The sequence below is a fragment of the Dendropsophus ebraccatus genome, chromosome 9, assembly GCF_027789765.1.
Source record: "Dendropsophus ebraccatus isolate aDenEbr1 chromosome 9, aDenEbr1.pat, whole genome shotgun sequence".
Classification (NCBI taxonomy): Eukaryota; Metazoa; Chordata; class Amphibia; order Anura; family Hylidae; genus Dendropsophus; species Dendropsophus ebraccatus.
This window is the reverse complement of record NC_091462.1, coordinates 22,143,384-22,165,043: the sequence shown is the minus strand read 5'-3', so window position 1 is coordinate 22,165,043 and position 21,660 is coordinate 22,143,384. Positions and strand designations below refer to the sequence as shown.

At 44.2% G+C, this 21,660-nt stretch overlaps 2 protein-coding genes across 3 annotated transcripts in view; one reads left to right on the top strand and one right to left on the bottom strand.

Moving 5' to 3' along the window:
• Window positions 1-660: 660 nt before the first annotated feature.
• On the bottom strand, window positions 661-14,432 carry ARL6IP6 (ARF like GTPase 6 interacting protein 6). The gene is made up of 5 exons (XM_069982721.1): window positions 14,336-14,432; window positions 10,161-10,532; window positions 9,536-9,586; window positions 7,847-7,979; window positions 661-1,956 (listed from the first exon to the last, which is right to left on the bottom strand). The coding sequence occupies exons 2-5, from the start codon at window positions 10,522-10,524 to the stop codon at window positions 1,863-1,865; spliced, it is 642 nt and encodes a 213-aa protein (XP_069838822.1). The 5' UTR covers window positions 10,525-10,532; window positions 14,336-14,432; the 3' UTR covers window positions 661-1,862.
• PRPF40A (pre-mRNA processing factor 40 homolog A) overlaps window positions 14,070-21,660 on the top strand; it is a 26,687-nt gene continuing 19,096 nt past the window's right edge. The window contains exons 1-5 of one of the 2 annotated variants that reach the window (XM_069982719.1): window positions 14,070-14,157; window positions 20,543-20,620; window positions 20,844-20,966; window positions 21,309-21,392; window positions 21,476-21,515. In XM_069982719.1, the coding sequence (XP_069838820.1) occupies window positions 14,116-14,157; window positions 20,543-20,620; window positions 20,844-20,966; window positions 21,309-21,392; window positions 21,476-21,515 (367 nt within the window). In that variant the 5' untranslated portion in view covers window positions 14,070-14,115. Of the gene's footprint in view, window positions 14,158-14,518; window positions 14,627-20,542; window positions 20,621-20,843; window positions 20,967-21,308; window positions 21,393-21,475; window positions 21,516-21,660 lie in introns of those variants that run through there. The other variant, XM_069982720.1, reaches the window with a different exon arrangement.

The following is a 21,660-nucleotide window of genomic DNA, read 5'->3' as shown; positions in this document are numbered from 1 at the left end:
TAAAGGGTCTTTTGCTCCCCCCCCCCCCCCCATCTCCTTAAAGGGGTTGTCCGGCGAAAAAAAATTATTCACAGAATAACACACATTACAAAGTTATACAACTTTGTAATGTATGTTATGTCTGTGAATGGCCCCCTTCCCCGTGTTTCCCCCCACCCACGCTAGACCCGGAAGTGTGGTGCATTATACTCACCGCATGTCGTGTCGTCCACGGTCTCCGATCGTCAGCAGTGACGTCTTCTTCGGGAGCTTGGCGGATCTTCCCGAGTGCCGGCCGCCCTCTGCAGCGTCATCCGAAGCTCAGCCGCGATTGGCTGAGCATAACTGTGCTCAGCCAATCGCGGCTGAGCGGCTGATGACGCGGCCACGTCATCAGCTGCTCAGCCGCGATTGGCTGAGCACAGTTATGCTCAGCCAATCGCGGCTGAGCTTCGGATGACGCTGCAGAGGGCGGCCGGCACTCGGGAAGATCCGCCAAGCTCCCGAAGAAGACGTCACTGCTGACGATCGGAGACCGTGGTCGGCACGCGACAGGTAATGTATAGCGCACCACACTTCCGGGTACACGGGTGGGGGTGGTGGGACACGGGGAAGGGGGCCATTCACAGACATAACATACATTACAAAGTTGTATAACTTTGTAATGTGTGTTATTCTGTGAATAATTTTTTTTCGCCGGACAACCCCTTTAAAATGTACAATAAAGCATTAATTCCCTTTTCTGGGTAATAAGACCAACTATAAAATGCAAAATATAAAATAGTTTGAAACAAAAGTAGATTTGATATTATTATAAAAGACTGTACAAAAGAAGCCGAAGGGAGAAAAGAGAAATATACATCTGTACAAAGTCTGGGTTTTTTTTTTTTCAACACTTACAAAAATTACCCCAAATACACTGAATTTCCCTTATACTTTTACCTACTGAGATCTAAAAGCGGGGGGATAAAATTTTATTTGCACATAGGCAGTCCTGCAGCCAGGCCATATTACAGACACAAATATACACCTGTAATATCCCTGGGTGTGGGACCCCTTACTATTTATTAACTGACCTCAAGTTGTTCACATGATTTAACGTGTGCAAGGGCACATATACCTATATGAAGAGGAGAGATGTGTCAATCAGTGTCAGGGCCCACCCCTGTGATTTGGAGCCCTATTTCCAGGCAGGTTCTAGCTATCATTACTCTGAAATGGTAAAACCTTTGTCCTAAAAGGTCCCTGCCAGTGTTTCAAGCGATGTATGACACTAGGTTTCCTTCACATTTCCTCTAGATCTATAATGCTATATGTTTGGATCATGCACTGGAACACTTAAACGCATGTAAAAAAAACAGCTTCTTTTTTTCCAAAAACAGCGCCATCCCTGTTCTCAGGTCATATGAGGTATAACAACTCTATTAAGGTTAAATAGACCTGAACTGCAATGCCGCATATTAACAGAGGACAAGAGTGGTGCTGCTTTTGGAACAAATCAACTATGTTTTTTTTGATCTTCGATAACCCCTTTAAGTTAAATGAGCTTAGAAAAACATGGCTTCTTTCTTCCAGAAACAGCGCCACAGTGGTCCAAGCTTGGTATTACAGCTAAGCCCCATTTACATGAATGTATATCGTTGTTTTTTGAAAGAAATCAGCCATGGTTTTCTCATCTCATATGCATGTAAACAGATACTTCTTCTGGGTAGGTAGACATAACAAATCTATGTAAAAAAAAAAAAAAAGCTAAACTAAAAAAAGTTTAAAAACAACTTTGGAAAAAATAAAAACACTATTGATACAACCTAAAACTAAATATACAGAGAGTGAGTGAATCATCAGGCGGTGCGCTCCGTCCTCAGACATTGCAGAATGTAGATTCAGAGCAGGCACCAGAGCACGGTCAGAGCGGCCACAATGCCATTAAGTATTGCCATGGTGTAGCCCATGTGGAATGAATGGCCCGTCATTCTCCTAGAAGGAAGAAAGAATAGCATATTAGACAAGGGTAGCCGGGGAGTGTGCGGCACAGAATAAAGGGTCACAGAGACACAACCAGAATAGGAAACAGCAAAACCGCAAGCTACAAAACCTGCCACACAGGGAACAAATTTTGAGCCTCAAAGAAAAATAAAATTGTAATAATATAATTTTATATATAATAAATAAATAAATAAATATATATATATATATATATATATATATAAAAATTTTTAATTTTGTTTTAGAGACCATTTTTTGAAGCTTTTTTGCTTGCAACTTTTAAGTATTTTACAGGTTTGAGCACAACAAAAACATCACAATTATGCCGAAAGAAAATACATAATATGATAAAAAATGTCTGTAAAATAGGCGTATTTTGAAATGACTTAACCCTTTAGTCCTAAGTGGGAGCTGAGCAGCAGGTTTCCTTTGGGAAATTGGATGTTTTTTCCCCAAGTGGCTGCAGTGAAGAAGCAGGAAGAAGAGACAACAGCCAGGTAGGGGCACTACCCTCCCTGCCCCTAAGACTCCTCTCAGGCCTTATTTCCACTTTCCATGCACAGTTTGCTACAGAATGGATTATCAGAACTCCTGGCATCATGTATCATTATGCTTAAACCGTACATAGTCCTGTACCGGCAGCGCCCGGCTGTGTCTGTACAGCACTGCAAAGATTTACACTGTTTCAGAGCTCCCAACATCAAAGGCCTAAAGAGGTTTCTATGCTTAGAAAAACGCTTTCATCCAGAAACAGCGTCTCTCCCGTCCTCCCGGGTGTGGTGTTTGTAGATCAGTTCAAGTTAATTTAACACTAAACTGTAATACCTGCAACACTACAACTCCCAGCATGCTGAACGCTTGGAACCGTGTTCCAGAATTCCTTTAAATCCCTTAATACCATGTTCTCAAACCTGCGGCTCCAAAACTGTAGCAAAACTACAACCCCCAGCATCCATTGACGGCCACAAGAAGTGGCAGAGTGATTGGTTATGGAAGCATTACTCAAATAGATTATTTTAGTGAACCTGCAGGATGTGAACTGGTGGAATATCGGATTTTCTCAAGTACTGGAACATTTATAATATTATTAGTACTGATAATAACAACAACAATAATAACAAATATAATAATAACAATAATAATAACAAAATAATAACAATGTTACTAACAATAACGATAATTTTAATAATTTGGGCTATCTACAGTAATCATAAAAAAAAAAAGTGCAAAGAAACAAAAGTAAACATATCACAGACCAAACATTTAAACTTTCCTCTAAGAGCCGACACTACAGGAGATATTTTAATCGCTTTGAAATGAATCTGGAAAACAAATTAAGAATAAATGTTCCCACAGCTCACAGTGTGTACGGGAGCTTACTGCCATGAACGTTTTGATATACTGCCCAGACAGTTTCATGTTCGGTTTGTGTTTAATCGACCTCCCAGCGGTCGCCTTTATGCGGCGTCCAGACTGCCGTCACCAGCGGCTCCAACCTCTCCGTAAGAGAGGAGCGCGGTGTATACAGCTTCCTGCTATATAATAACACAGCTCATCAAACTAACTTCTCACTTTTTTTGTGTGTGAATTTTTTTCTTTTATTCCTACAAATCACAACGCCCACAGAAGAGTCCTGCGGTGACTTTCCTGACACTGACAAGAAGCGAATACTTAGTCACCATCTATAGAGGTAACCGTTCTGGAGCATACAGTACTTTCTGATAACTCTGCTGTTCCTGTTATTCCTCCTGGAAGTACAGGGGGTCAATATTCTTCCTGTCCATGGAGGGCGTCCCCACTGATCTGACTGTGTCCATAATGGCAGGCATATGTTTTATTTTTCTTGGTGAATGGTAACGCCCAGTTGTCAATTTATACATTTCAAGGAAGAGTAACAAAGGGACACAAGAAAGCATGTGACTACCAAGACAGATATGTCTGGAGAACTGAGGGATATTTTTTACAGGGTACCCGTCATTAAAATAATACAGACCCCCAATGATTAGGAGACCCTCTGTCAATTATCTCTGCCCAGGATGCCCCTCTTGTTCAGGCTCCTAATCGGGGGGGGGTGTCTCATCCGTGATCAAATACCTCTGGACAGGTTATCAATATCAGATTGGTGGGGTGCTGACACCCCAATAATCATTTGTTTACCAGAGCCCACATATACAGAGAATAGTGCCAGAAACAGACAGCTTCCACCTCTGGGTAATACCCCCAACCACACTGATCTGACATTGATGGACAATCCTGAGGATAGGTCATCATTAAATTTAGCCATTACATACACATAAATAAAAGTTGTATGGATTAGGAGATTTTAGATCCATAAAAAGCCATGACATCTAAGTCTTCAGCTCCTCTCATACACATACACTTCGGTTCAGTCTGAATGTGTTCTGGAAGTGAGAGAGGAAAAAACACTGCTGTGGATAGTCAGAAGCTCCTATATACATAAGAGGGTTCTGTCATGTATCTAATGTGTATGGGCAGCTTTAGTCAGGATCAGCTAACAATGTAACATGCATGGTTGCCTCTAGGCTATTGACCATGTGGATTTGGAAGCACGCTCAGCCGAGAAGCAGACACTACGGGTCACAATGAAACGGACTGGTTTGGATTTACTTTACATTGTTTTTATTTGCTTTAAATCACGGATGCCCGAGGTGCCTTCCCGAGTGTTGTTTCCAGGCTGAATATTTATATTTTATCTGTATATAGACAATTTATTATTTAAACCCCACATAACATAAAGCAAACGTCCCCCAGGGAACCTCAGTCTTATCTCCCGTACATTATAATGGAGTGTGTTGCCGCCTGTCCGCCCTCCTCCCCTTTTATCTTCCTTCAACAAAGAACATGGCATACAGAGAGGAAAATCACATTATACCCGCACACCTAAACATGGATGCCTGGAGGCCGTATAGAATAGAGATGACAGTACCTGACGCCAGTGAGGAGGTAAGTAAATGGGCATTTTTTTTTTTTTTAATTATAAAGAGTATTGCTACCTGGATTTCCCTTTAAATGGTTGCTGTCATTTCAAACAGCTTCTCCCCACGCCATAGTCTAAGTGATACCAAACATTTCTGTAAATCACTTCATTTACCAAAATAAGATGGGCAAAACTACAATAAGTTCAGGTTAAAGGTTTTTCAAACTTACTGTAGTTTCATTTATCTCTATTTCTTAACCTAGAAAAAAAAAAGCACTCTTGGCAAGTCTTGGCCACTAGGTGTCTCACTTCTCTACAATCTGCTGTCCACTGCCTGTAGTTAGGGGAAATATGTCTCTAATAACAAAGAGACCAAGATGGAACACAGAAAGTAGGGTTGGAGCTTAGCTATTGCCATGTATAGTGTTGAAGGCCTGGACTGGGTACATGTATCCTGACCCTATCTGCCTCCTCTCAAGGGTCCAAGCTGTGTCTGAAATCTAACACTAATGGGAGTTCTCCAGGACTAGAAATAACACAGCTACTTTCTTGCAAATATGTGACACCCCTGTGCTCATGTTGTGTGTGGTATTACAATTCATCTCTATTCGCTTCCATAGAACTGAGCTGCAAAATAAATTCACACCTAAACTGAGGACAGGAGCAAAAACTAAGAATTGGTCTGAGAGACGACAGATTATTACTGTAGCTGTATGTGTGCAGTAACTAAAACAAGTAAATGCCGAAGCCTTCAGGGGCTCACTCACAGGTACAGCATCACATCAACATTTATTGTTCTATCAGCCATCATAGAAGCCCTGCGGCTGAGCTGCACTCTCCACCATACAAAGCAGCTGCTACATAAAGTCTCTACACAAATTAGGAAGATGAAAAAAAAAAAAGGAGAAAACTAATAAAACACAGAATGACGGACTATAAACCATGAATTACACAGCGGCAAACATCCAGAGAACAAGGCAGACATGGCTTATCCAAGAACACCATCTACTGCCCAATCCTAGGGATGCAATGATAGGAGCGGCTATTGAGGTTTATGGGCTTGGTTCACACAGGTAAAGTATATAAGCAAATAATATATAGAGCAGCCTCAAACTTATCACCAAGCAGCCATTGTTTTCCTATGATAACAAAATGGGGGAAAATGTAGGGGTCCAAACAAAAGAGGGGGGGCAGCAGCTATTCCACCCTTTTTTGGTGCAAATAACACAATGACTGTATTCTGCAGCTCACGATTACAGCAATATCAAAGTTACATAGTTTGTTTTTTACTTTTGAACAATACAATTTTTTTTTTCCCTCACCATATTCTGAAACCCAGAATATCGACATGAAATGCTGTGACTGTGCAGTGTGTTCATTTTTACTTTTTAAGGTAACAACAGACGCAGCAGCGTCTGTATAGTTTTCTTTTTTCCCCAATAATAAAGGGGTTTTATTATTATTATTTTTTTTTTTACCTACAATCTATTTTGAACTTTAACTTTTCTTTACTCCAAGTAGAGGACTTGGCCATGAGATCCTAGCATTGCTACTACTGTACTGCATTTGCAACAGCTGGAGGGCGGCGAGTGTGACACTCCTGTCCTAAGCCATCACATTATAGAAAGGGGTTAAAAGCTACATCAACATTATGGACATAGCTTTACAATCAATTGAGGGAACTCTGCCAATAAACTTTGGAACCCAAGAAAATATTACTGTACAGAAAGAGTAGCAGATCTTGGCAACAAACTTCCAGCAGATGTGGTTTATAAATCTGCAAACCTAATGCAAACCTACCTGGGATAAACATGTATCTATCCTAACGTAACAGGAAAGGAAATATAAGGGCGGACTAGATGGACCAGGTGACCTTTTTCTACAAGCAAATCCCCAGCAGAAGCCGTGTGTGCACTCACCAGAGATGAGTCCAACGCCCATAGAGAATGACTGTTCCAGTCATTCTCTAAGGGCGCCAACTTATCTCTGGTGAGTGCGCACACGGCTTCCGACAGGGATTTCTCGGCGGCAGGACGGGGTCCGGAACTTCGAGAGGAGGATAAGTATAAGGGGCTCCACCGGGGGGGGATCAGGCGGGCTTCACCCCGGCAGCCGGGGTGACAGATCCCCTTTAAACGTCACTGTCTGCACTACAGACCTCCATGTTTATGAGCAAACAAAGTGGTTTTCATCACAAGCAAGTAACTATAAACCAGATATAGTATTCAGAACAGTGAAAGGTTTCCAGTAGAGTGGAGCAAACCACGAGCATGTTCGCCATTGAATGCCGCCCTAGGGAGTCCTGGAAAACATGGAAATAACCTATGGCTGTATACATGTTTTCTAGGCAGCCTTAGGGCTGCATCCAACTTCTTCACCCACCGGTAATCAAATGGCACATGGTCAGGTTTGGACGAACCCAAGTGTACGTGAGGTTCGTTCATCTCTGGTTTCCAGTAGATACTGACTTTTTAAGTGTCTTTTTCCCCATCATCCCATGTAATCTAATAGAATATCACAGCTATTGTCACCAATGAGAGAAAAGAATGCTGGCCAGATTTAGGATTGTATTGCTGTTTGCAAATGAACATTCAATAACCTCATAAGATCACCATACAGAGATTCCTATTGAGTTGTTTGTACTTTAATTGTCAGTGTTACATTAGCATTCTTGCAAAAGTTTTCTGAAAAAAATTGACTAGCGGCTGGAACCGGTTACATTGCTCCTGTTGCGCTGCAACCAATCCCTGACCTGCAGAAACGTACGTCATGTGACCACTGAGGAAAGTGATTGGCTGCAGCATCACAAGGACAACGTACATAGTACAATCACAGGAGCCTCGTCAGGGAACACTACAGCAGTGACACCAAAATGATGTAAGAAAGGATTTCAGTCAATTTTTACATAATCTCAGAAATCCCCTTTAAGAAATGTAAACTTACTTGAATCGTGCCGGGGACAGTGGCGTGGGTGGAAACATTCCCGGCTCAAATGAGTCAAAATAAGTCACCGTCCAGGAAAAACTGCAGCAGGAAAGGCCGGCAATGAGCGACAGGACTAGAAGGGTCCAGAACCCTAAACATGGGGAGAAAAGAAATAAAAAAATAGCATAAAAATGACAATTAACATTGTATGTAACATGCAGTAAAACACCAATAACTAGAGAAACCATCTGCGATAAACATCCTGCAAATAAGAGGGGGGGGGGGACTCCTCCTATTAAAGGGGAACTATCAGCAGGTTACACAAATCTAGCCTACTGATATATCCCTATTGCACAGGAGATGCCAAGGAGGAAGGTGTGTCTTGATCCGTTTGGCACTACGGGGGGGGGTCCTAACGGGTGCAGCAATGCTCCCAACGGTCTCACCGCACCATGGAGCAAATTACTAATTGCACCAAAACTGCCCAAAGGATGAAGGTAAGACACATACCCGCCTCCTTGGCGTCTCCCGTGCAGTAGGGACATATCAGTAAGCTAGATTTGCCTAACATGCTGATAGTTCCCCTTTAAAAAGGGCAAAGAGCTGCATTTGCCCCTCTCTGCTATGGTGAGTGACAACGTATGCTTTACCCTACATCGGGTGTAGACAGACGCAACTGGATGCTGGGGAGGACAGCTGCCAAATAAGTCCTCCGAATCCTAGTGACTATTGTCCGTAAGATCCTCGCACAACACTCTGAGTGTCCAATGACTCCTTCAGCAGCCGCCTTTCTCTAAATTCAGCAGCATCTCTCCACTTAAATGGGTTATTCCAACATCTAACACTATCCCCTATCCATAGGATAGGAAATAACTAGCTGATCGGTGGGGATACAACCACTGGAACGGCCGCTAATCACAGGAATGGTGAATAGAGAGGCAGCATGCATGCTTAGAAGCCCATTCACTGCCTATGGGACTTCGGATGATAGCTCAGAAACATTTGGAAGTCCCATAGAGAATGAATGGAGCAGTGGCAGAGCACACTTTTAGGGTACTATTTGTCTCAGGATCAGTCTATTCCGACTGCTGGGACCAATAGTCAAACCCTACCGATCGGCTTGTTATCCCCTATCCTGTGGATAAGGGATAATGTTTGCAAATGGCAATACCGCTTTAGGCTATGTTCACACAACATAAGTTCTGTGGGAATCACGGAACTTATGTAGTGCTGCCTTCTGATGGAACACAGGGTATGCACTCTGGCCGGGATCTCTTGCAGCGCCGTAGAAAACTGACATGTCAGTTTTCTGCGGCCGCCATTCAGTGAATAGCGGCCGCAGAAAACCCTGTCAGTGCACACTGTGGAGCGTGCGTCTCTGGCCGCTCGCTCCATAGTGTGCAGTGTGGAGTTCCGATGCGCCTCAGAACTCTGCAGCGCTAAAGATCATCCGGACGGTACTGCCGGGTCACGGACAGCCGGTCTCATACGTAGTGTGAACATAGCCTTAAAGTGCACGGCTTTCTCTAAATGTCATATCTTCATAGTTCTGCAGCTCTGGTTTCAAAACGGACTATTCCATTCAGGATTCTGGCAAACCTGGATGTCAGTCTGTATAGGATCCGTGCTACAGATATATCAGTCATCCTGGGATCAGATAAGACACGTCTAATATATTACATGTCCCTGAAGATATACTCAACTTACCAAGGTGACTAGTTTTTACACCATCTTCATTCACTTTTCCAGACTGCATATCTAAAGAAGAAGAGGGAGGAGACATTATATTATATGAGTCCTGCTTCTTATATAACACATTGACATCATTCCATGTCAGGAGCCATATGCAACAACCTCATCTTCTCAATGAGCTTATCAATAGATAATGCGAATGGACAGATGGGGAACCACAGACTGGGGAATATTCCGGTCCAGGCTTTCAAAAACGTTCGCTTTCTTCTAGATACACCACCGTTGTTGGGTGTGGGGTTGCAGCTCAGTTCCATTAAAGTGTATGAAGCTGATGGTAATACCACACATAACCTGAGGACAGGGGTGGCGCTGTTTTTGCATTGAAGCTCATGGCAGTGCGGTCATCTTCCAGCTGGTCCTCCTGAACACCCAGACACTGACCAGTAATAACTTTTCTCATGTCTCTGTGACATGTTAAAAGATTTTTCTAACGACAGGTATACATTAACCCTTGAAGTACTTTAGATTCCCTATATATATAGATTACAGTGTGTATATATGTTACTGATCACACCCCTCTCATAGCAGAAGGCTCAGAACAATAAGAGAGGTAGACACATGTTCTTATATTGTACATTACCTTGCACCACGATATATAAAACGAATAGGAGGACAGCGAGGATGCTGACAACCACCAAGCAGCAGACCATGGACAGCAGCCTGGCCGGCCATCTCTTGCCTCTTTTAGAGGTCACCACTTGCGTCCTGACTGTGCCATTCAGTCCGGTCTCTTCTGTTTCTGGATACACGGAGTTGAGGCTATTTGTTTTGGAGGCAGAAGCCTCAAATAAGTCACTTTCCAAGTTTCTCACCACCTCATCTTCCTGTGATTCGCTCTGCACCGTTCGGCCCAGAACACTAGAAGTTGTGACTGAGGCGGAAACAACAGGACGGCGGCTGCTGTTCCTTAACCTCCTGGCACTGGCGACGTAAGAGGCATCCATCCAGGGACCTAGAAACACAGAAGAGCTGTCAGTGACATCACACGTGACGCATTTAGTACATATCAGCAGCAGCATGGAGGCCATTATAGAGCAGTACACTCATAGAACTAGAAGCAGCATGGAGGACATTATAGAGCAGTACACCCATAGAACTATAGGCAGCATGGAGGCCATTATAGAGCAGTACACTCATAGAACTAGAAGCAGCATGGAGGCCATTATAAAGCAGTACACTCAAAACTAGAAGCAGCATGGAGGCCATTATAGAGCAGTACACTCAAAACTAGAAGCAGCATGGAGGCCATTATAGAGCAGTACACTCAAAACTAGAAGCAGCATGGAGGCCATTATAAAGCAGTATACTCATAGAACTAGAAGCAGCATGGAGGACATTATAGAGCAGTACACCCATAGAACTAGAGGCAGCATGGAGGCCATTATAGAGCAGTACACTCATAGAACTAGAAACAGCATGGAGGCCATTATAAAGCAGTACACTCAAAACTAGAAGCAGCATGGAGGCCATTATAGAGCAGTACACTCATAGAACTAGAGGCAGCATGGAGGCCATTATAGAGCAGTACACTCATAGAACTAGAAACAGCATGGAGGACATTATAGAGCAGTACACCCATAGAACTAGAGGCAGCATGGAGGACATTATAGAGCAGTACACCCATAGAACTAGAGGCAGCATGGAGGCCATTATAGAGCAGTACACTCAAAACTAGAAGCAGCATGGAGGCCATTATAGAGCAGTACACTCAAAACTAGAAGCAGCATGGAGGCCATTATAGAGCAGTACACTCATAGAACTAGAAGCAGCATGGAGGACATTATCCCCTTGCCGCATTTGGACGTACCGGCACGTCCAAATCTGCATGTAGTTCCTGCAGATGGACGTGCCGATACGTCCACGGGATGACAGGGGCGCAGGAGCTGCACTCCTGTCATCCCCGGCGGGGCCCGGCTGTCAGTGATAGCCGGGCACCCGCCGCAACTGCCGAGATCCGGGCCGAGCCCGGATCCCGGCAGTTAACCCCTTACTGACCGCCGATACGGCGGTCACTAATGGGCCGGCGCTGCAGTGCTTTTCATCTCCCCCCACCGTGGGGGGAGATGAAATAGGTGATTCAGACCCCAGATCAGCCCCCCCCCCCAGTAGCCAGTCACTAACCCCCCTCCCCCGGCGGCCATCGGATCCAAGATGGCCGCCGCCATCGCTGTGAACAGAGTATATCTGTTCACAGCGATGGAAATGTAAAAATGAATTAAAACCCCATGCTCTCCGCCACCGGAGATAGGGGAGACCATGGGGCAGCGATCGGGGACCCCCCTGTGGGGTCCCGGAACAGGCGATCGCCTGTTCCCAATGCAGGGATGCACTTTTTATCCCCTGTCACCATGAATGATTGGTGACAGGGGATAAAAAGTGTCAGTGTCCGTCCCCCAAGTCACCCCCCCCCCCCAGTCATCCCCCGTCCCCCCGTCACCCCCCCCCCCTACCCCTTATACGTTGCCTGATCCTGGAGCTCCTTCCTCTTCGGTGTCCTGGCTGGTTATGAAGTGCGCATGCGCTACATAACCAGCCAACTCTGAAAATTTAAGGTGACAGAGACCAATTTGGTCTCTGTCAGTGAACTATGATTACTGTGATAGAAAATATCACAGTAATCATAGTAATACAGTGAAAATGAATGTGTAAAGTACAAAAAGTGACAAACACACAAAAAAATAAAACACACACTTTTTATTATAGTAATAATTGCAGTTTACTCCCAAATTACCCCTAACCCCCCCAGATTACCCGTAACCCCCCCCAGGTTGTCCGTAATCACGTCAGATTGCACATAACCCCCCAGATTACACGTAACCACCGCACATTGCCTGTAACCACCGCACGTTGCCCGTAACCAACCCCACGTTGCCCGTAACCACCGCACGTTGCCCGTGACCCCCTCCAGATTGTCCGTAATCACCCCAAATTACATGTACCCACCCCAGATTACCTATAAGCACTTCAGTTTATCCGTAACAATGCCAGATTGTCTGTAACCCCCCCCAGGTTGCCGTAATCATGCAAGATTACATGTAACCCCCCAGATTGCACGCAACCACCGCAGGTCGCCTCTGACCACCGCACCTTGCCACTGACCACTCCAAATTGCCAATGACCCCCTCCAGATTGCCCGTAACCACGCCAGATTACAGGTACCCACCTCAGATTACCTATGAGCACTTCAGTTTATCCGTAACCACCCCAGATTGTCCGTAACCACCCCAGATTGTCCGTAACCACTCCAGATTGCCCGTAACCACCCCACGTTGCCTGTAACCACCTCATGTTTACCGTAACCACAGTAGGTTGCCTGTAACCACCCTAGATTGCCTGTAACCACCCCAGGTTGCCTGTAACCACAGCAGGTTGTCCGTATCCACGCCACGTTGCCTGTAACCACCCCAGGTTGCCTGTAAACACCCCAGGTTGCCCGTAACCTCCCCAGGTTGTCTGTAACCACAGCAGGTTGTCCGTATGCACCCCACGTTGCCCGTAACCACCCCAGGTTCACCGTAAACCACCCCAGTTTGTCCGTATTCACCCCCCCCAGATTACCCGTAACCACCCCATGTTCACCGTAACCACCCAAGGTTGTCCATATCCACCCCAGATTACCCGGAACCACCCCAGGCTGTCCGTAACCACCCCAACGTTACCTGTAATCTCATTTTCTTTATTGTATTTTAGTAACTGCGCTATTCTAATAACTATTACTAGCTGCAGTTTTGCTCCAGCAAATTGGCGCTCCTTCCCTTCTGAGCCCCGCTGTGTGCCCATACAGTGGTTTATACCCACATATGGGGTTCTATGCAGTTTAAGCTGTGAATCAAGATCTAAGGGTCACAGTAAATGTGTGCACTCTTTCTTTGCTTTTGACTCTCTCTCTTATATCTCCCCATCTCCATAGACTTGTATGGGCAGAATATAACCTGATCCCTCAACAAATTGTCTGTTTTGTGAATTATATAAATGACAGTGTACACTTCTGACATGTAAAACGTTCTGATTGGTCTAGGTCCGTGTTTGCTAACAAGAGTGATGGGAAGAGCACAGCTGAGCACTTCACTCTCCAGTTAAAGGAGTTGTCAATACATGCTATCCCTCCTGATGAAATAAGAGTACAGGGAATGCAACTGCATGCTGGGCGGCGAGGTTGCCAAGGTAACCCACATAACTCATGAACACTCACAGCCCTCTAACTCTTGCAAAACTACAATTCCCATCATGCCTGGTCAGCCAGGCATCATCTGTCGCAACTGCTAAAATTTAACCTCCAGCTCTAAAAATTATATCTGCATTATAATTTTTTTTTTTTATTTAGTTTTAGACATATGTCTGGGGAAAAAAAAAAGTCTTCTTAAATGTTTATATTTCTTTTTATTCCACAATTCCTAGGGATTATTTTATTGCATTCCTCCGCAAAGAACCTGTTTTCGGTTAACCTACTGACGGCGCATGCGCAGTGCGACCACACGCACAACCTTGGGGCACGGGAATCCTTCCGCCAGTCAGCCGCTGAGCGGGAGATAGTCATGTATCATTCCTACTGGAGCGGCCGCTTCCCGGCTCTCATTGTCAGTAAATAGAAGTAACGTTCTACAATATGGTCGCCTGGTTTTACGCTTTCAAAGTTTCTAGTTACGGAAAGCCAACCCGAGTCTTTGAGTTAGTGGCCTGCCTTATGAGGTAGTAGGTTGTGAGGTAATGTAGGTCGCCATTAGTGACCAGCAGAAAGGACAATGTAGTCGATACCTTAGAACTCGCTCCCGGGTAGTAGCAGAGCTGTGACCGCTCATATAAACTCCCGCTCCTGAAGCCAAGCCGCGTACACCCCCGTCATGCACACATATCATCCAATCAGCGAGCGCTTCTTAGTCGAGCTGAGCAACAGTAGCTCTGATTGGCTAAGACGCAAACTCGCCCTCTACGCCCCTCCCCTATCAGTGCGGCCGTAACTACGTCACTCAACGTTGCCTCTGTGCCGGGGACCAATACGGTTTTCCCTTGCTGGGAGGCGGCAGGGGCCGGAGAGGAGACATCATGGTGAGTGAGGCTGTGTGTGTATCCCTTGTGTTAGGCCCGGAGGCTCTAATGGTGGAATTCACCATCATTGTGTGGTGTACAGAACGTGGTGTGGATTGTGGCCTAAGCCATGCTGCGTTACCGCAGCCACTGGTGTATGGTTTGTAGGACTACAAGTCTCAGCATTGTGTTCTGATAGACTGATATGTGTGGCTGGGGAGCTGCAATAGAAGAGACTGAAGAGTCTGTGTGATCTCTGTAGGGGGAGAAGTTCTGTAACTTTCTCCTGTACTTTGTGTGGTGTTTGCTGTCAGTGAATGGAAGCTTTCTCCTATATAGAGCTCAGGCAGTGTTCACACACATGGGATTTCATCTGTTTTAGTAGATTTACATACACAAAGCCATAAAAAGCTCTGCAATCCAGAGCCTTGTTACATTGTATCCACTCTAGATACATTCCACACTGTTCTGCTACAATGTATCAGCCTGGAGTGCTGGCTATGGAAGCCCCAGGCAGGGGAAGGGAACCTTGGCTCTCCAGCTGTTGCAAAACTACAACTCCCATCATGCCTGGACAGCCAAAGCGTTAGCTTTGGCTGTCCAGGCATGATGGGAGTTGTAGTTTTGCAACAGCTGGAGAGCCAAGGTTCCCTTCCCCTGCTTTAGGGTATAGTTCACACTGGCTGTGTAAGATCTGCACATGTTTTCCGGCTCTGGTTGTTCTGCAGGGGAGGGGTATATGTTTGGTAGCTGGGGACCCCCACTGATCAGTAGGATGGTGTCCCAGGACCCCCACTTTACCTAATTCTTGTTACTCCAGACCAGGGTGAGGAGGAGTCTGAATGGAGACGGGGTTCGGGATGTGACCTGCCATTCACGTATTGTCTATGGGACTGATGGTGGTAGTAGTTTAGTGCTTGGCCTATCTGCCAGACTCGTAGATATTGAATAGAAAGTGACTACATTTGTACTTCAGATTCCGTTGAGAATGTGGGACTTCATTGGACATTAAAGTGGTTATCCAGCGCTACAAAAACATGGCCACTTTCCCCCCTACTGTTGTCTCCAGTTCAGGTGCGGTTTGAAATTAAACTCCATTTACTTCAATGGAACTGAGCTTCACAACCCCACCCAAACTGGAGACAACAGTAGGGGGAAAGTGGCCATGTTTTTGTAGCGCTGGATAACCCCTTTAACCTCTTAGGGCCCTATTCCAACGGACGATTATCATTCGCATAATCATTAACGATCTCAAACGACCGCTATTGCGAAAGACCTGAAAAAGTTCACTCATTTCCATGGAACGATAATCGTTACTTATGATCGTATTTGCGATCGTTTTTTCGTCGCTCTTTCTTCGCTATTGTGTTCGTATCTACTGCAAACGACCGAACGATGTCTTATTCAATGCGAACATTTTGCCAACGAGCAACGATAAAAATAGGTCCAGGTTTTATAAAGCGATCAACGATTTCTCGTTCGGTCGTTAATCGTTAACTGCATTTCAACCGAACGATTATCGTTTAGATTTGAACGATTTTACGATAATCTGAACGATAATCGTCCGGTGGAATAGGGGCCTTATTCTCTTATCTTCTTAATAAGGACTTAATATTTATTTTAGTGTGTGTATATATATATATATATATATATAATCTCATAATTATAACTCTGTCTCTCATAGTAACAAAGAACATTTAATATTAGGAGTTTAAAGGGGTACTCCAGCAAAAATCTTTTTCTTTCAAATCAACTGGTTTCAAAAAGTTATATAGATTTGTAAATTACTTTTATTTAAAAATCTTGAGGGTTACCATACTTATCAGCTGCTGTATGTCCTGCAGGAAGTGGTGTATTCTCTCCAGTCTGACACAGTGCTCACTGCTGCCACCACTGTCCATGTCCCCATAGAAAACCTCTCCTACTCTGCACAGTTCCTGACATGGACAGAGGTGGCAGCAGAGAGCACTGTGTCAGACTGGAGAGAATACACCACTTCCTGCAGGACGTACAGCAGCTGATAAGTACGGGAAGACTTGAGATTTCAAAATAGAAGTAAATTGCAAATCTATATAACTTTCTGAAACCAGTTGATTTGAAAGAAAAAGTGTTACTTTTAGAGGTGAATGAACTTACAGTAACGGTAGCTTCACAAGTACCGTATTGCAGCGAATTTTCTGCGGCCAATCCTCAGAAGATTTGACTAAATGAATGAACACAGCATCAAATCTACACCATCCAATCTGCTGCGGATCCGCAGCAAAATATCCGCTGCGGTGCGGTACGTGTGAAGCTACCCTAAGGCCTCATTCATGTGTCCATAGTGCAGCCCATAATTGCGCCTTGCACTACGAATGTGCATCACTAAGGCTCCGTGCTTCACACCACTACATAGAAAATAGATGTGTGAATAGGGGGCAGTGGGATTCAATTGCTCCCGTTCACATTTGCGCAAACCCGAACTTACTGTAAGTTTACTCACCTCTGTTACTATAATTAAAATTTTAAAAAGTCAAAAGTTTTGATCTGTGGGGGTGCTGTGACCCCTACCGATCACTGAAATATCTGCTTGCACACTGGACATGGCCTCAGACTTTCTTTAGCCTGTGCTCAGTGAGAGCAGGGAGAAGTGGGGCTTATAAAGCTTCCCACCTGAAACATAGAAGATTGTAGGCTGGAAAAGCCTCCCTGGTCCATCTAGTCCACACTTATATTATTTCCCTTCTTATTATCTTAGGATAGATATATGTTTATCCCAGGCAGGCTTACATTCACTTTCCATAGATTTACCACCTCTGCTGGAAGTTTGTCCCAAGCAGCTACTACTATTTCAGTAAAGTATTATATTTTTGCATTGCTTCTGATGTACCCCCCCCCCCCCCCCAATAACCTCAGCTTGTGACCTCTTGTACTTGAATTCACTTCATTCCCTCTTGAACCTTATTTAGCCCTTTAACATATATAAAGGTTTTCAGCATGTCCCCCCTTCCTCCAGACTATACAGATTAGGCCGCATTCACACTACGTAAGTCCGCAGAAATTGTGATTTCTGCAGTACTTGTGTAGTGCTGCAGGCTGAGGTAATCCTGGCTGGAGTGTATGATCCCTAGCGGCGCTGTAGAAAACTGACATGTCAGTTTTCTGTGGCCGCTTTTCAGTGAATAGTGGCCGCAGAAAACCCTGTCAGTGCTCACTATGGAGCGAGCGGCTCCGTCCGTACGCTTCATAGTGTACTGTGGGGAGTTCTGATGCGAGTGCGCACAGATGCGCCCTCACCACAACTCAGCGGCGCTAAAGATCATCCGGCTGGTACTGATCTTTTCCGAGACTGGCCGTTCCGTGACATGCATTCCACGTCTGTGTTCCGTGCAGAACACTGAACGTGTGAATGCAGCCGGGGGCTGCGTTCACACTACGTATATTTCAGTCAGTATTGTGGTCCTGATATTGCAACCAAAACCAGGAGTGGATTAAAAACACAGAAAGGCTCTGTTCACACAATGGTGAAATTGAGTGGATGGCCGCCATATAACAGGAAATAACGGCCATTATTTCAATATAACGGCCGTTGTTTTAAAATAACAGCAAATATTTGCCATTAAATGGCGGCCATCCACTCAATTTCACCATTGTGTGAACAGATCCTTTCTGTGTTTTTAATCCACTCCTGGTTTTGGTTGCAATACTGACTGAAATGTACATATACTGACTGAAATATATGTAGTGTGAACGCAGCCTTAAGCTGGGTTCACACACAGTATTTTTGCTCAGTATCGTGGTCCTCATATTGCAACCAAAACCAGGAGTGGAGTGAAAACACAGATGCTCACACACTGTTGAAATTTAGTGGATGGCCGTCATTTTATGACAAGTAATGGCTGTTATTTCAAAACAACGCCAGTTATTTGCCATTAAATGACGGCCATCCACTAAATTTCAACAGTGTGTGAGCATCTGTGTTTTCAATCCACTCCTGGTTTTGGTTGCAATACTGAGCAAAAATACTCTGTGTGAACATAGCCTTACATCCCTATATATACAGCCCAGTATATATATATATATATATATATATATATATATATATATATATACAGCCCAGCATGCGAATAAATATATATATTTATATACACAGCCCAGCAAACGTGTGTGTGTATATATAATATAATATATATATATATATATATATATATATATATATAGCCCAGCATACGAAAATATATATACAGCCCACCATAGGATTTTATATATATATATATATATATATATATATACACACACAGCGCAGCATACGATTATATATACAGCCCAGCATATATATATATATATATATATATATATATATATATATATATATATATATATATATATATATATTAGTTTTAGCAGGCTCAGCCCATGGACCCCACACTTAGACATAAAGTTTTTTGCTTTAGTTAAAGGGGTTGTCCGGCGATAAAAAATTATTCACAGAATAACACACATTACAAAGTTATACAACTTTGTAATGTATGTTATGTCTGTGAATGGCCCCCTTCCCCGTGTCCCACCACCCCCACCCGTGTACCCGGAAGTGTGGTGCGCTATACATTACCTGTCACGTGCCGACCACGGTCTCCGATCCTCAGCAGTGACGTCTTCTTCGGGAGGCCAGCGGATCTTCCCGAGTGCCGGCCGCCCTCTGCAGCGTCATCCGAAGCTCAGCCGCGATTGGCTGAGCATAACTGTGCTCAGCCAATCGCGGCTGAGCAGCTGATGACGTGGCCGCATCATCAGCCGCGATTGGCTGAGCACAGTTATGCTCAGCCAATCGCGGCTGAGCTTCGGATGACGCTGCAGAGGGCGGCCGGCACTTGGGAAGATCCGCTGGCCTCCCGAAGAAGACGTCACTGCTGAGGATCGGAGACCGTGGACGACACGAGATGCGGTGAGTATAATGCACCACACTTCCGGGTCTAGCGTGGGTGGGGGGGAAACACGGGGAAGGGGGCCATTCACAGACATAACATACATTACAAAGTTGTATAACTTTGTAATGTGTGTTATTCTGTGAATATTTTTTTATCGCCGGACAACCCCTTTAAGACTTTGTTGTTCTTTGCCCTCCTGTATGTTGTGTAATATCACTGATACAATTGTTACCTTCTTCTTTATTGTGAAAATAAAGTAGCAGTTACTAACAGGATTGTATTAGTATTCAGTCTGATAAATTCCATCTTCATAGGATCCCTTGCTGAGTTTGTGTGGGATGATCCCTAAGTGCCTATACATAGTGGGGCTTTGATCAGTGCAATTGTATTACAGCACCGGTGTCAAACATGCAACCCTTCATATGTTGCAAAACTACAATTCCCTAACTAAAGCTTTGGCCGTCCAGGTGTAATGGGAATACTAGTTTTGCAACAGCTAGCGGTCCGCCAGTATGATGCCCCTGGGCACCTATCACCTGCGAAACTAAGAGAGAAGACCCTCCAAAGGGGTTGTCCTGTGGGGGGAGGGAGCAATTTCCTTGGCTGGTCATGTCCTGAAAATAATGTTATACTCACCCTTCCCGCTACCCAGTTGATGCAGTCGCAACAGCTCCTTCTTTATAGTATATTATGGAGCTGTAGACTTTCATTCAAGTGTTCTTTGTTACGGGGATCTGTGATCTAATAATTAAGGATCAACAATGAAATCTTCAAAGTAATCTGCGGTGATCATCATCTGTTGTATACAGAACACAGCTATAAGCTCAGTGTGTGCATATATGTCACTGTAAGCAGCTTCTCCATTGAGTGTACAGAAATTGCAGTCCATACAATAAACCCTTTAATACAGGAGCCACGTCCCCAGTATTAGGCAATGTCCTACCTATGTTTTTTTTTTCCCTTCATTTTTTTTCATTCAGAATAATTGATTCCTTCTACATATAAATTGACCTGTGTCTAATTCTTTCAGGCATCGGGCGATGGTACAAATGGACCAAGTCCGCCGGGACTGTATACAAATGGATCGCGCATGATGAGGGGGCAATATGTACGTCATGTTTTTATTTTCTTGAGTTCCTGTAAAATATATGAACATTTCATTGTTTCTATATATCCGTGGTTTCATTTATATTCTCATTCTCCATGTTATAGTACAGCTAAATACCATTAATTATTTATGATTTATTATTAAAAGCTTTTTCTTCTATGGGGAAATAGTATATTTTCTGTCTAAAACATTACATTCATACATATATTTCTTTGTTCCTCAGATGAACCCTGTCGCCCATTACCCCGCTGTGGGAATGACTGGCTTACCTCCAAGGCCAGGTTTGGCCCCACCAGGCATGATCCCACCTTTGCTTGGACCCATGGGTGCTCATCAGATGGGTCAGGTAGGTTATATAGAAGAAAAACCATGAAATAGTAAATGTCTCTATTAATAAAGTTGATATATAGATATAGTGCATTAAGCTTCCCTTTTGTCCCTATATATAGTATTTAGTATCCTCTTTGCAGTCTTATAGTTTAGGCTTTTCTTTGCCCTATATAGTATTCGGTCCACTATATGCCTGCATATAGTATAAAGCCCACTTCTATGAGCCCCCTATAGTATGAGGCCCCCTTTATACCCCTATGTAGCATTAGGCCCCCTATGTGCCCCCATATAAAACAGGCTGAGCTCCACTGTTCACTTCTGCTTGCTTGCTCATCCCATTATGTTTCACCTTGTACAGATGGCTCCCATGATTCCTCCTCTAATGTCTGGCATGATGATGACCACCCATGTAGCGCCTGGCACCTTACCAGCAGGTATACAGGTAAAGTATCTATATTTATTGTCTATTCAGTGTCTTTGCGTTTACTTTTTCACTCTGTTAATGTTTGCGATTTGTCTCCACAGCCAGGTGTGCCAGGTGTAAACAGCATGGACCCCACACTAGGTAAGGATCTAATAAAGGGGTCTGGTGACAACCTGATTGTTGCAGACCCGCTTACTACAAATCCTCCCGGAGATCATGACTGAGGGAGGTTCTGCTTGACTATACATGTATAAGGTGACATGTCGGCCATTAATGTATGTGGATT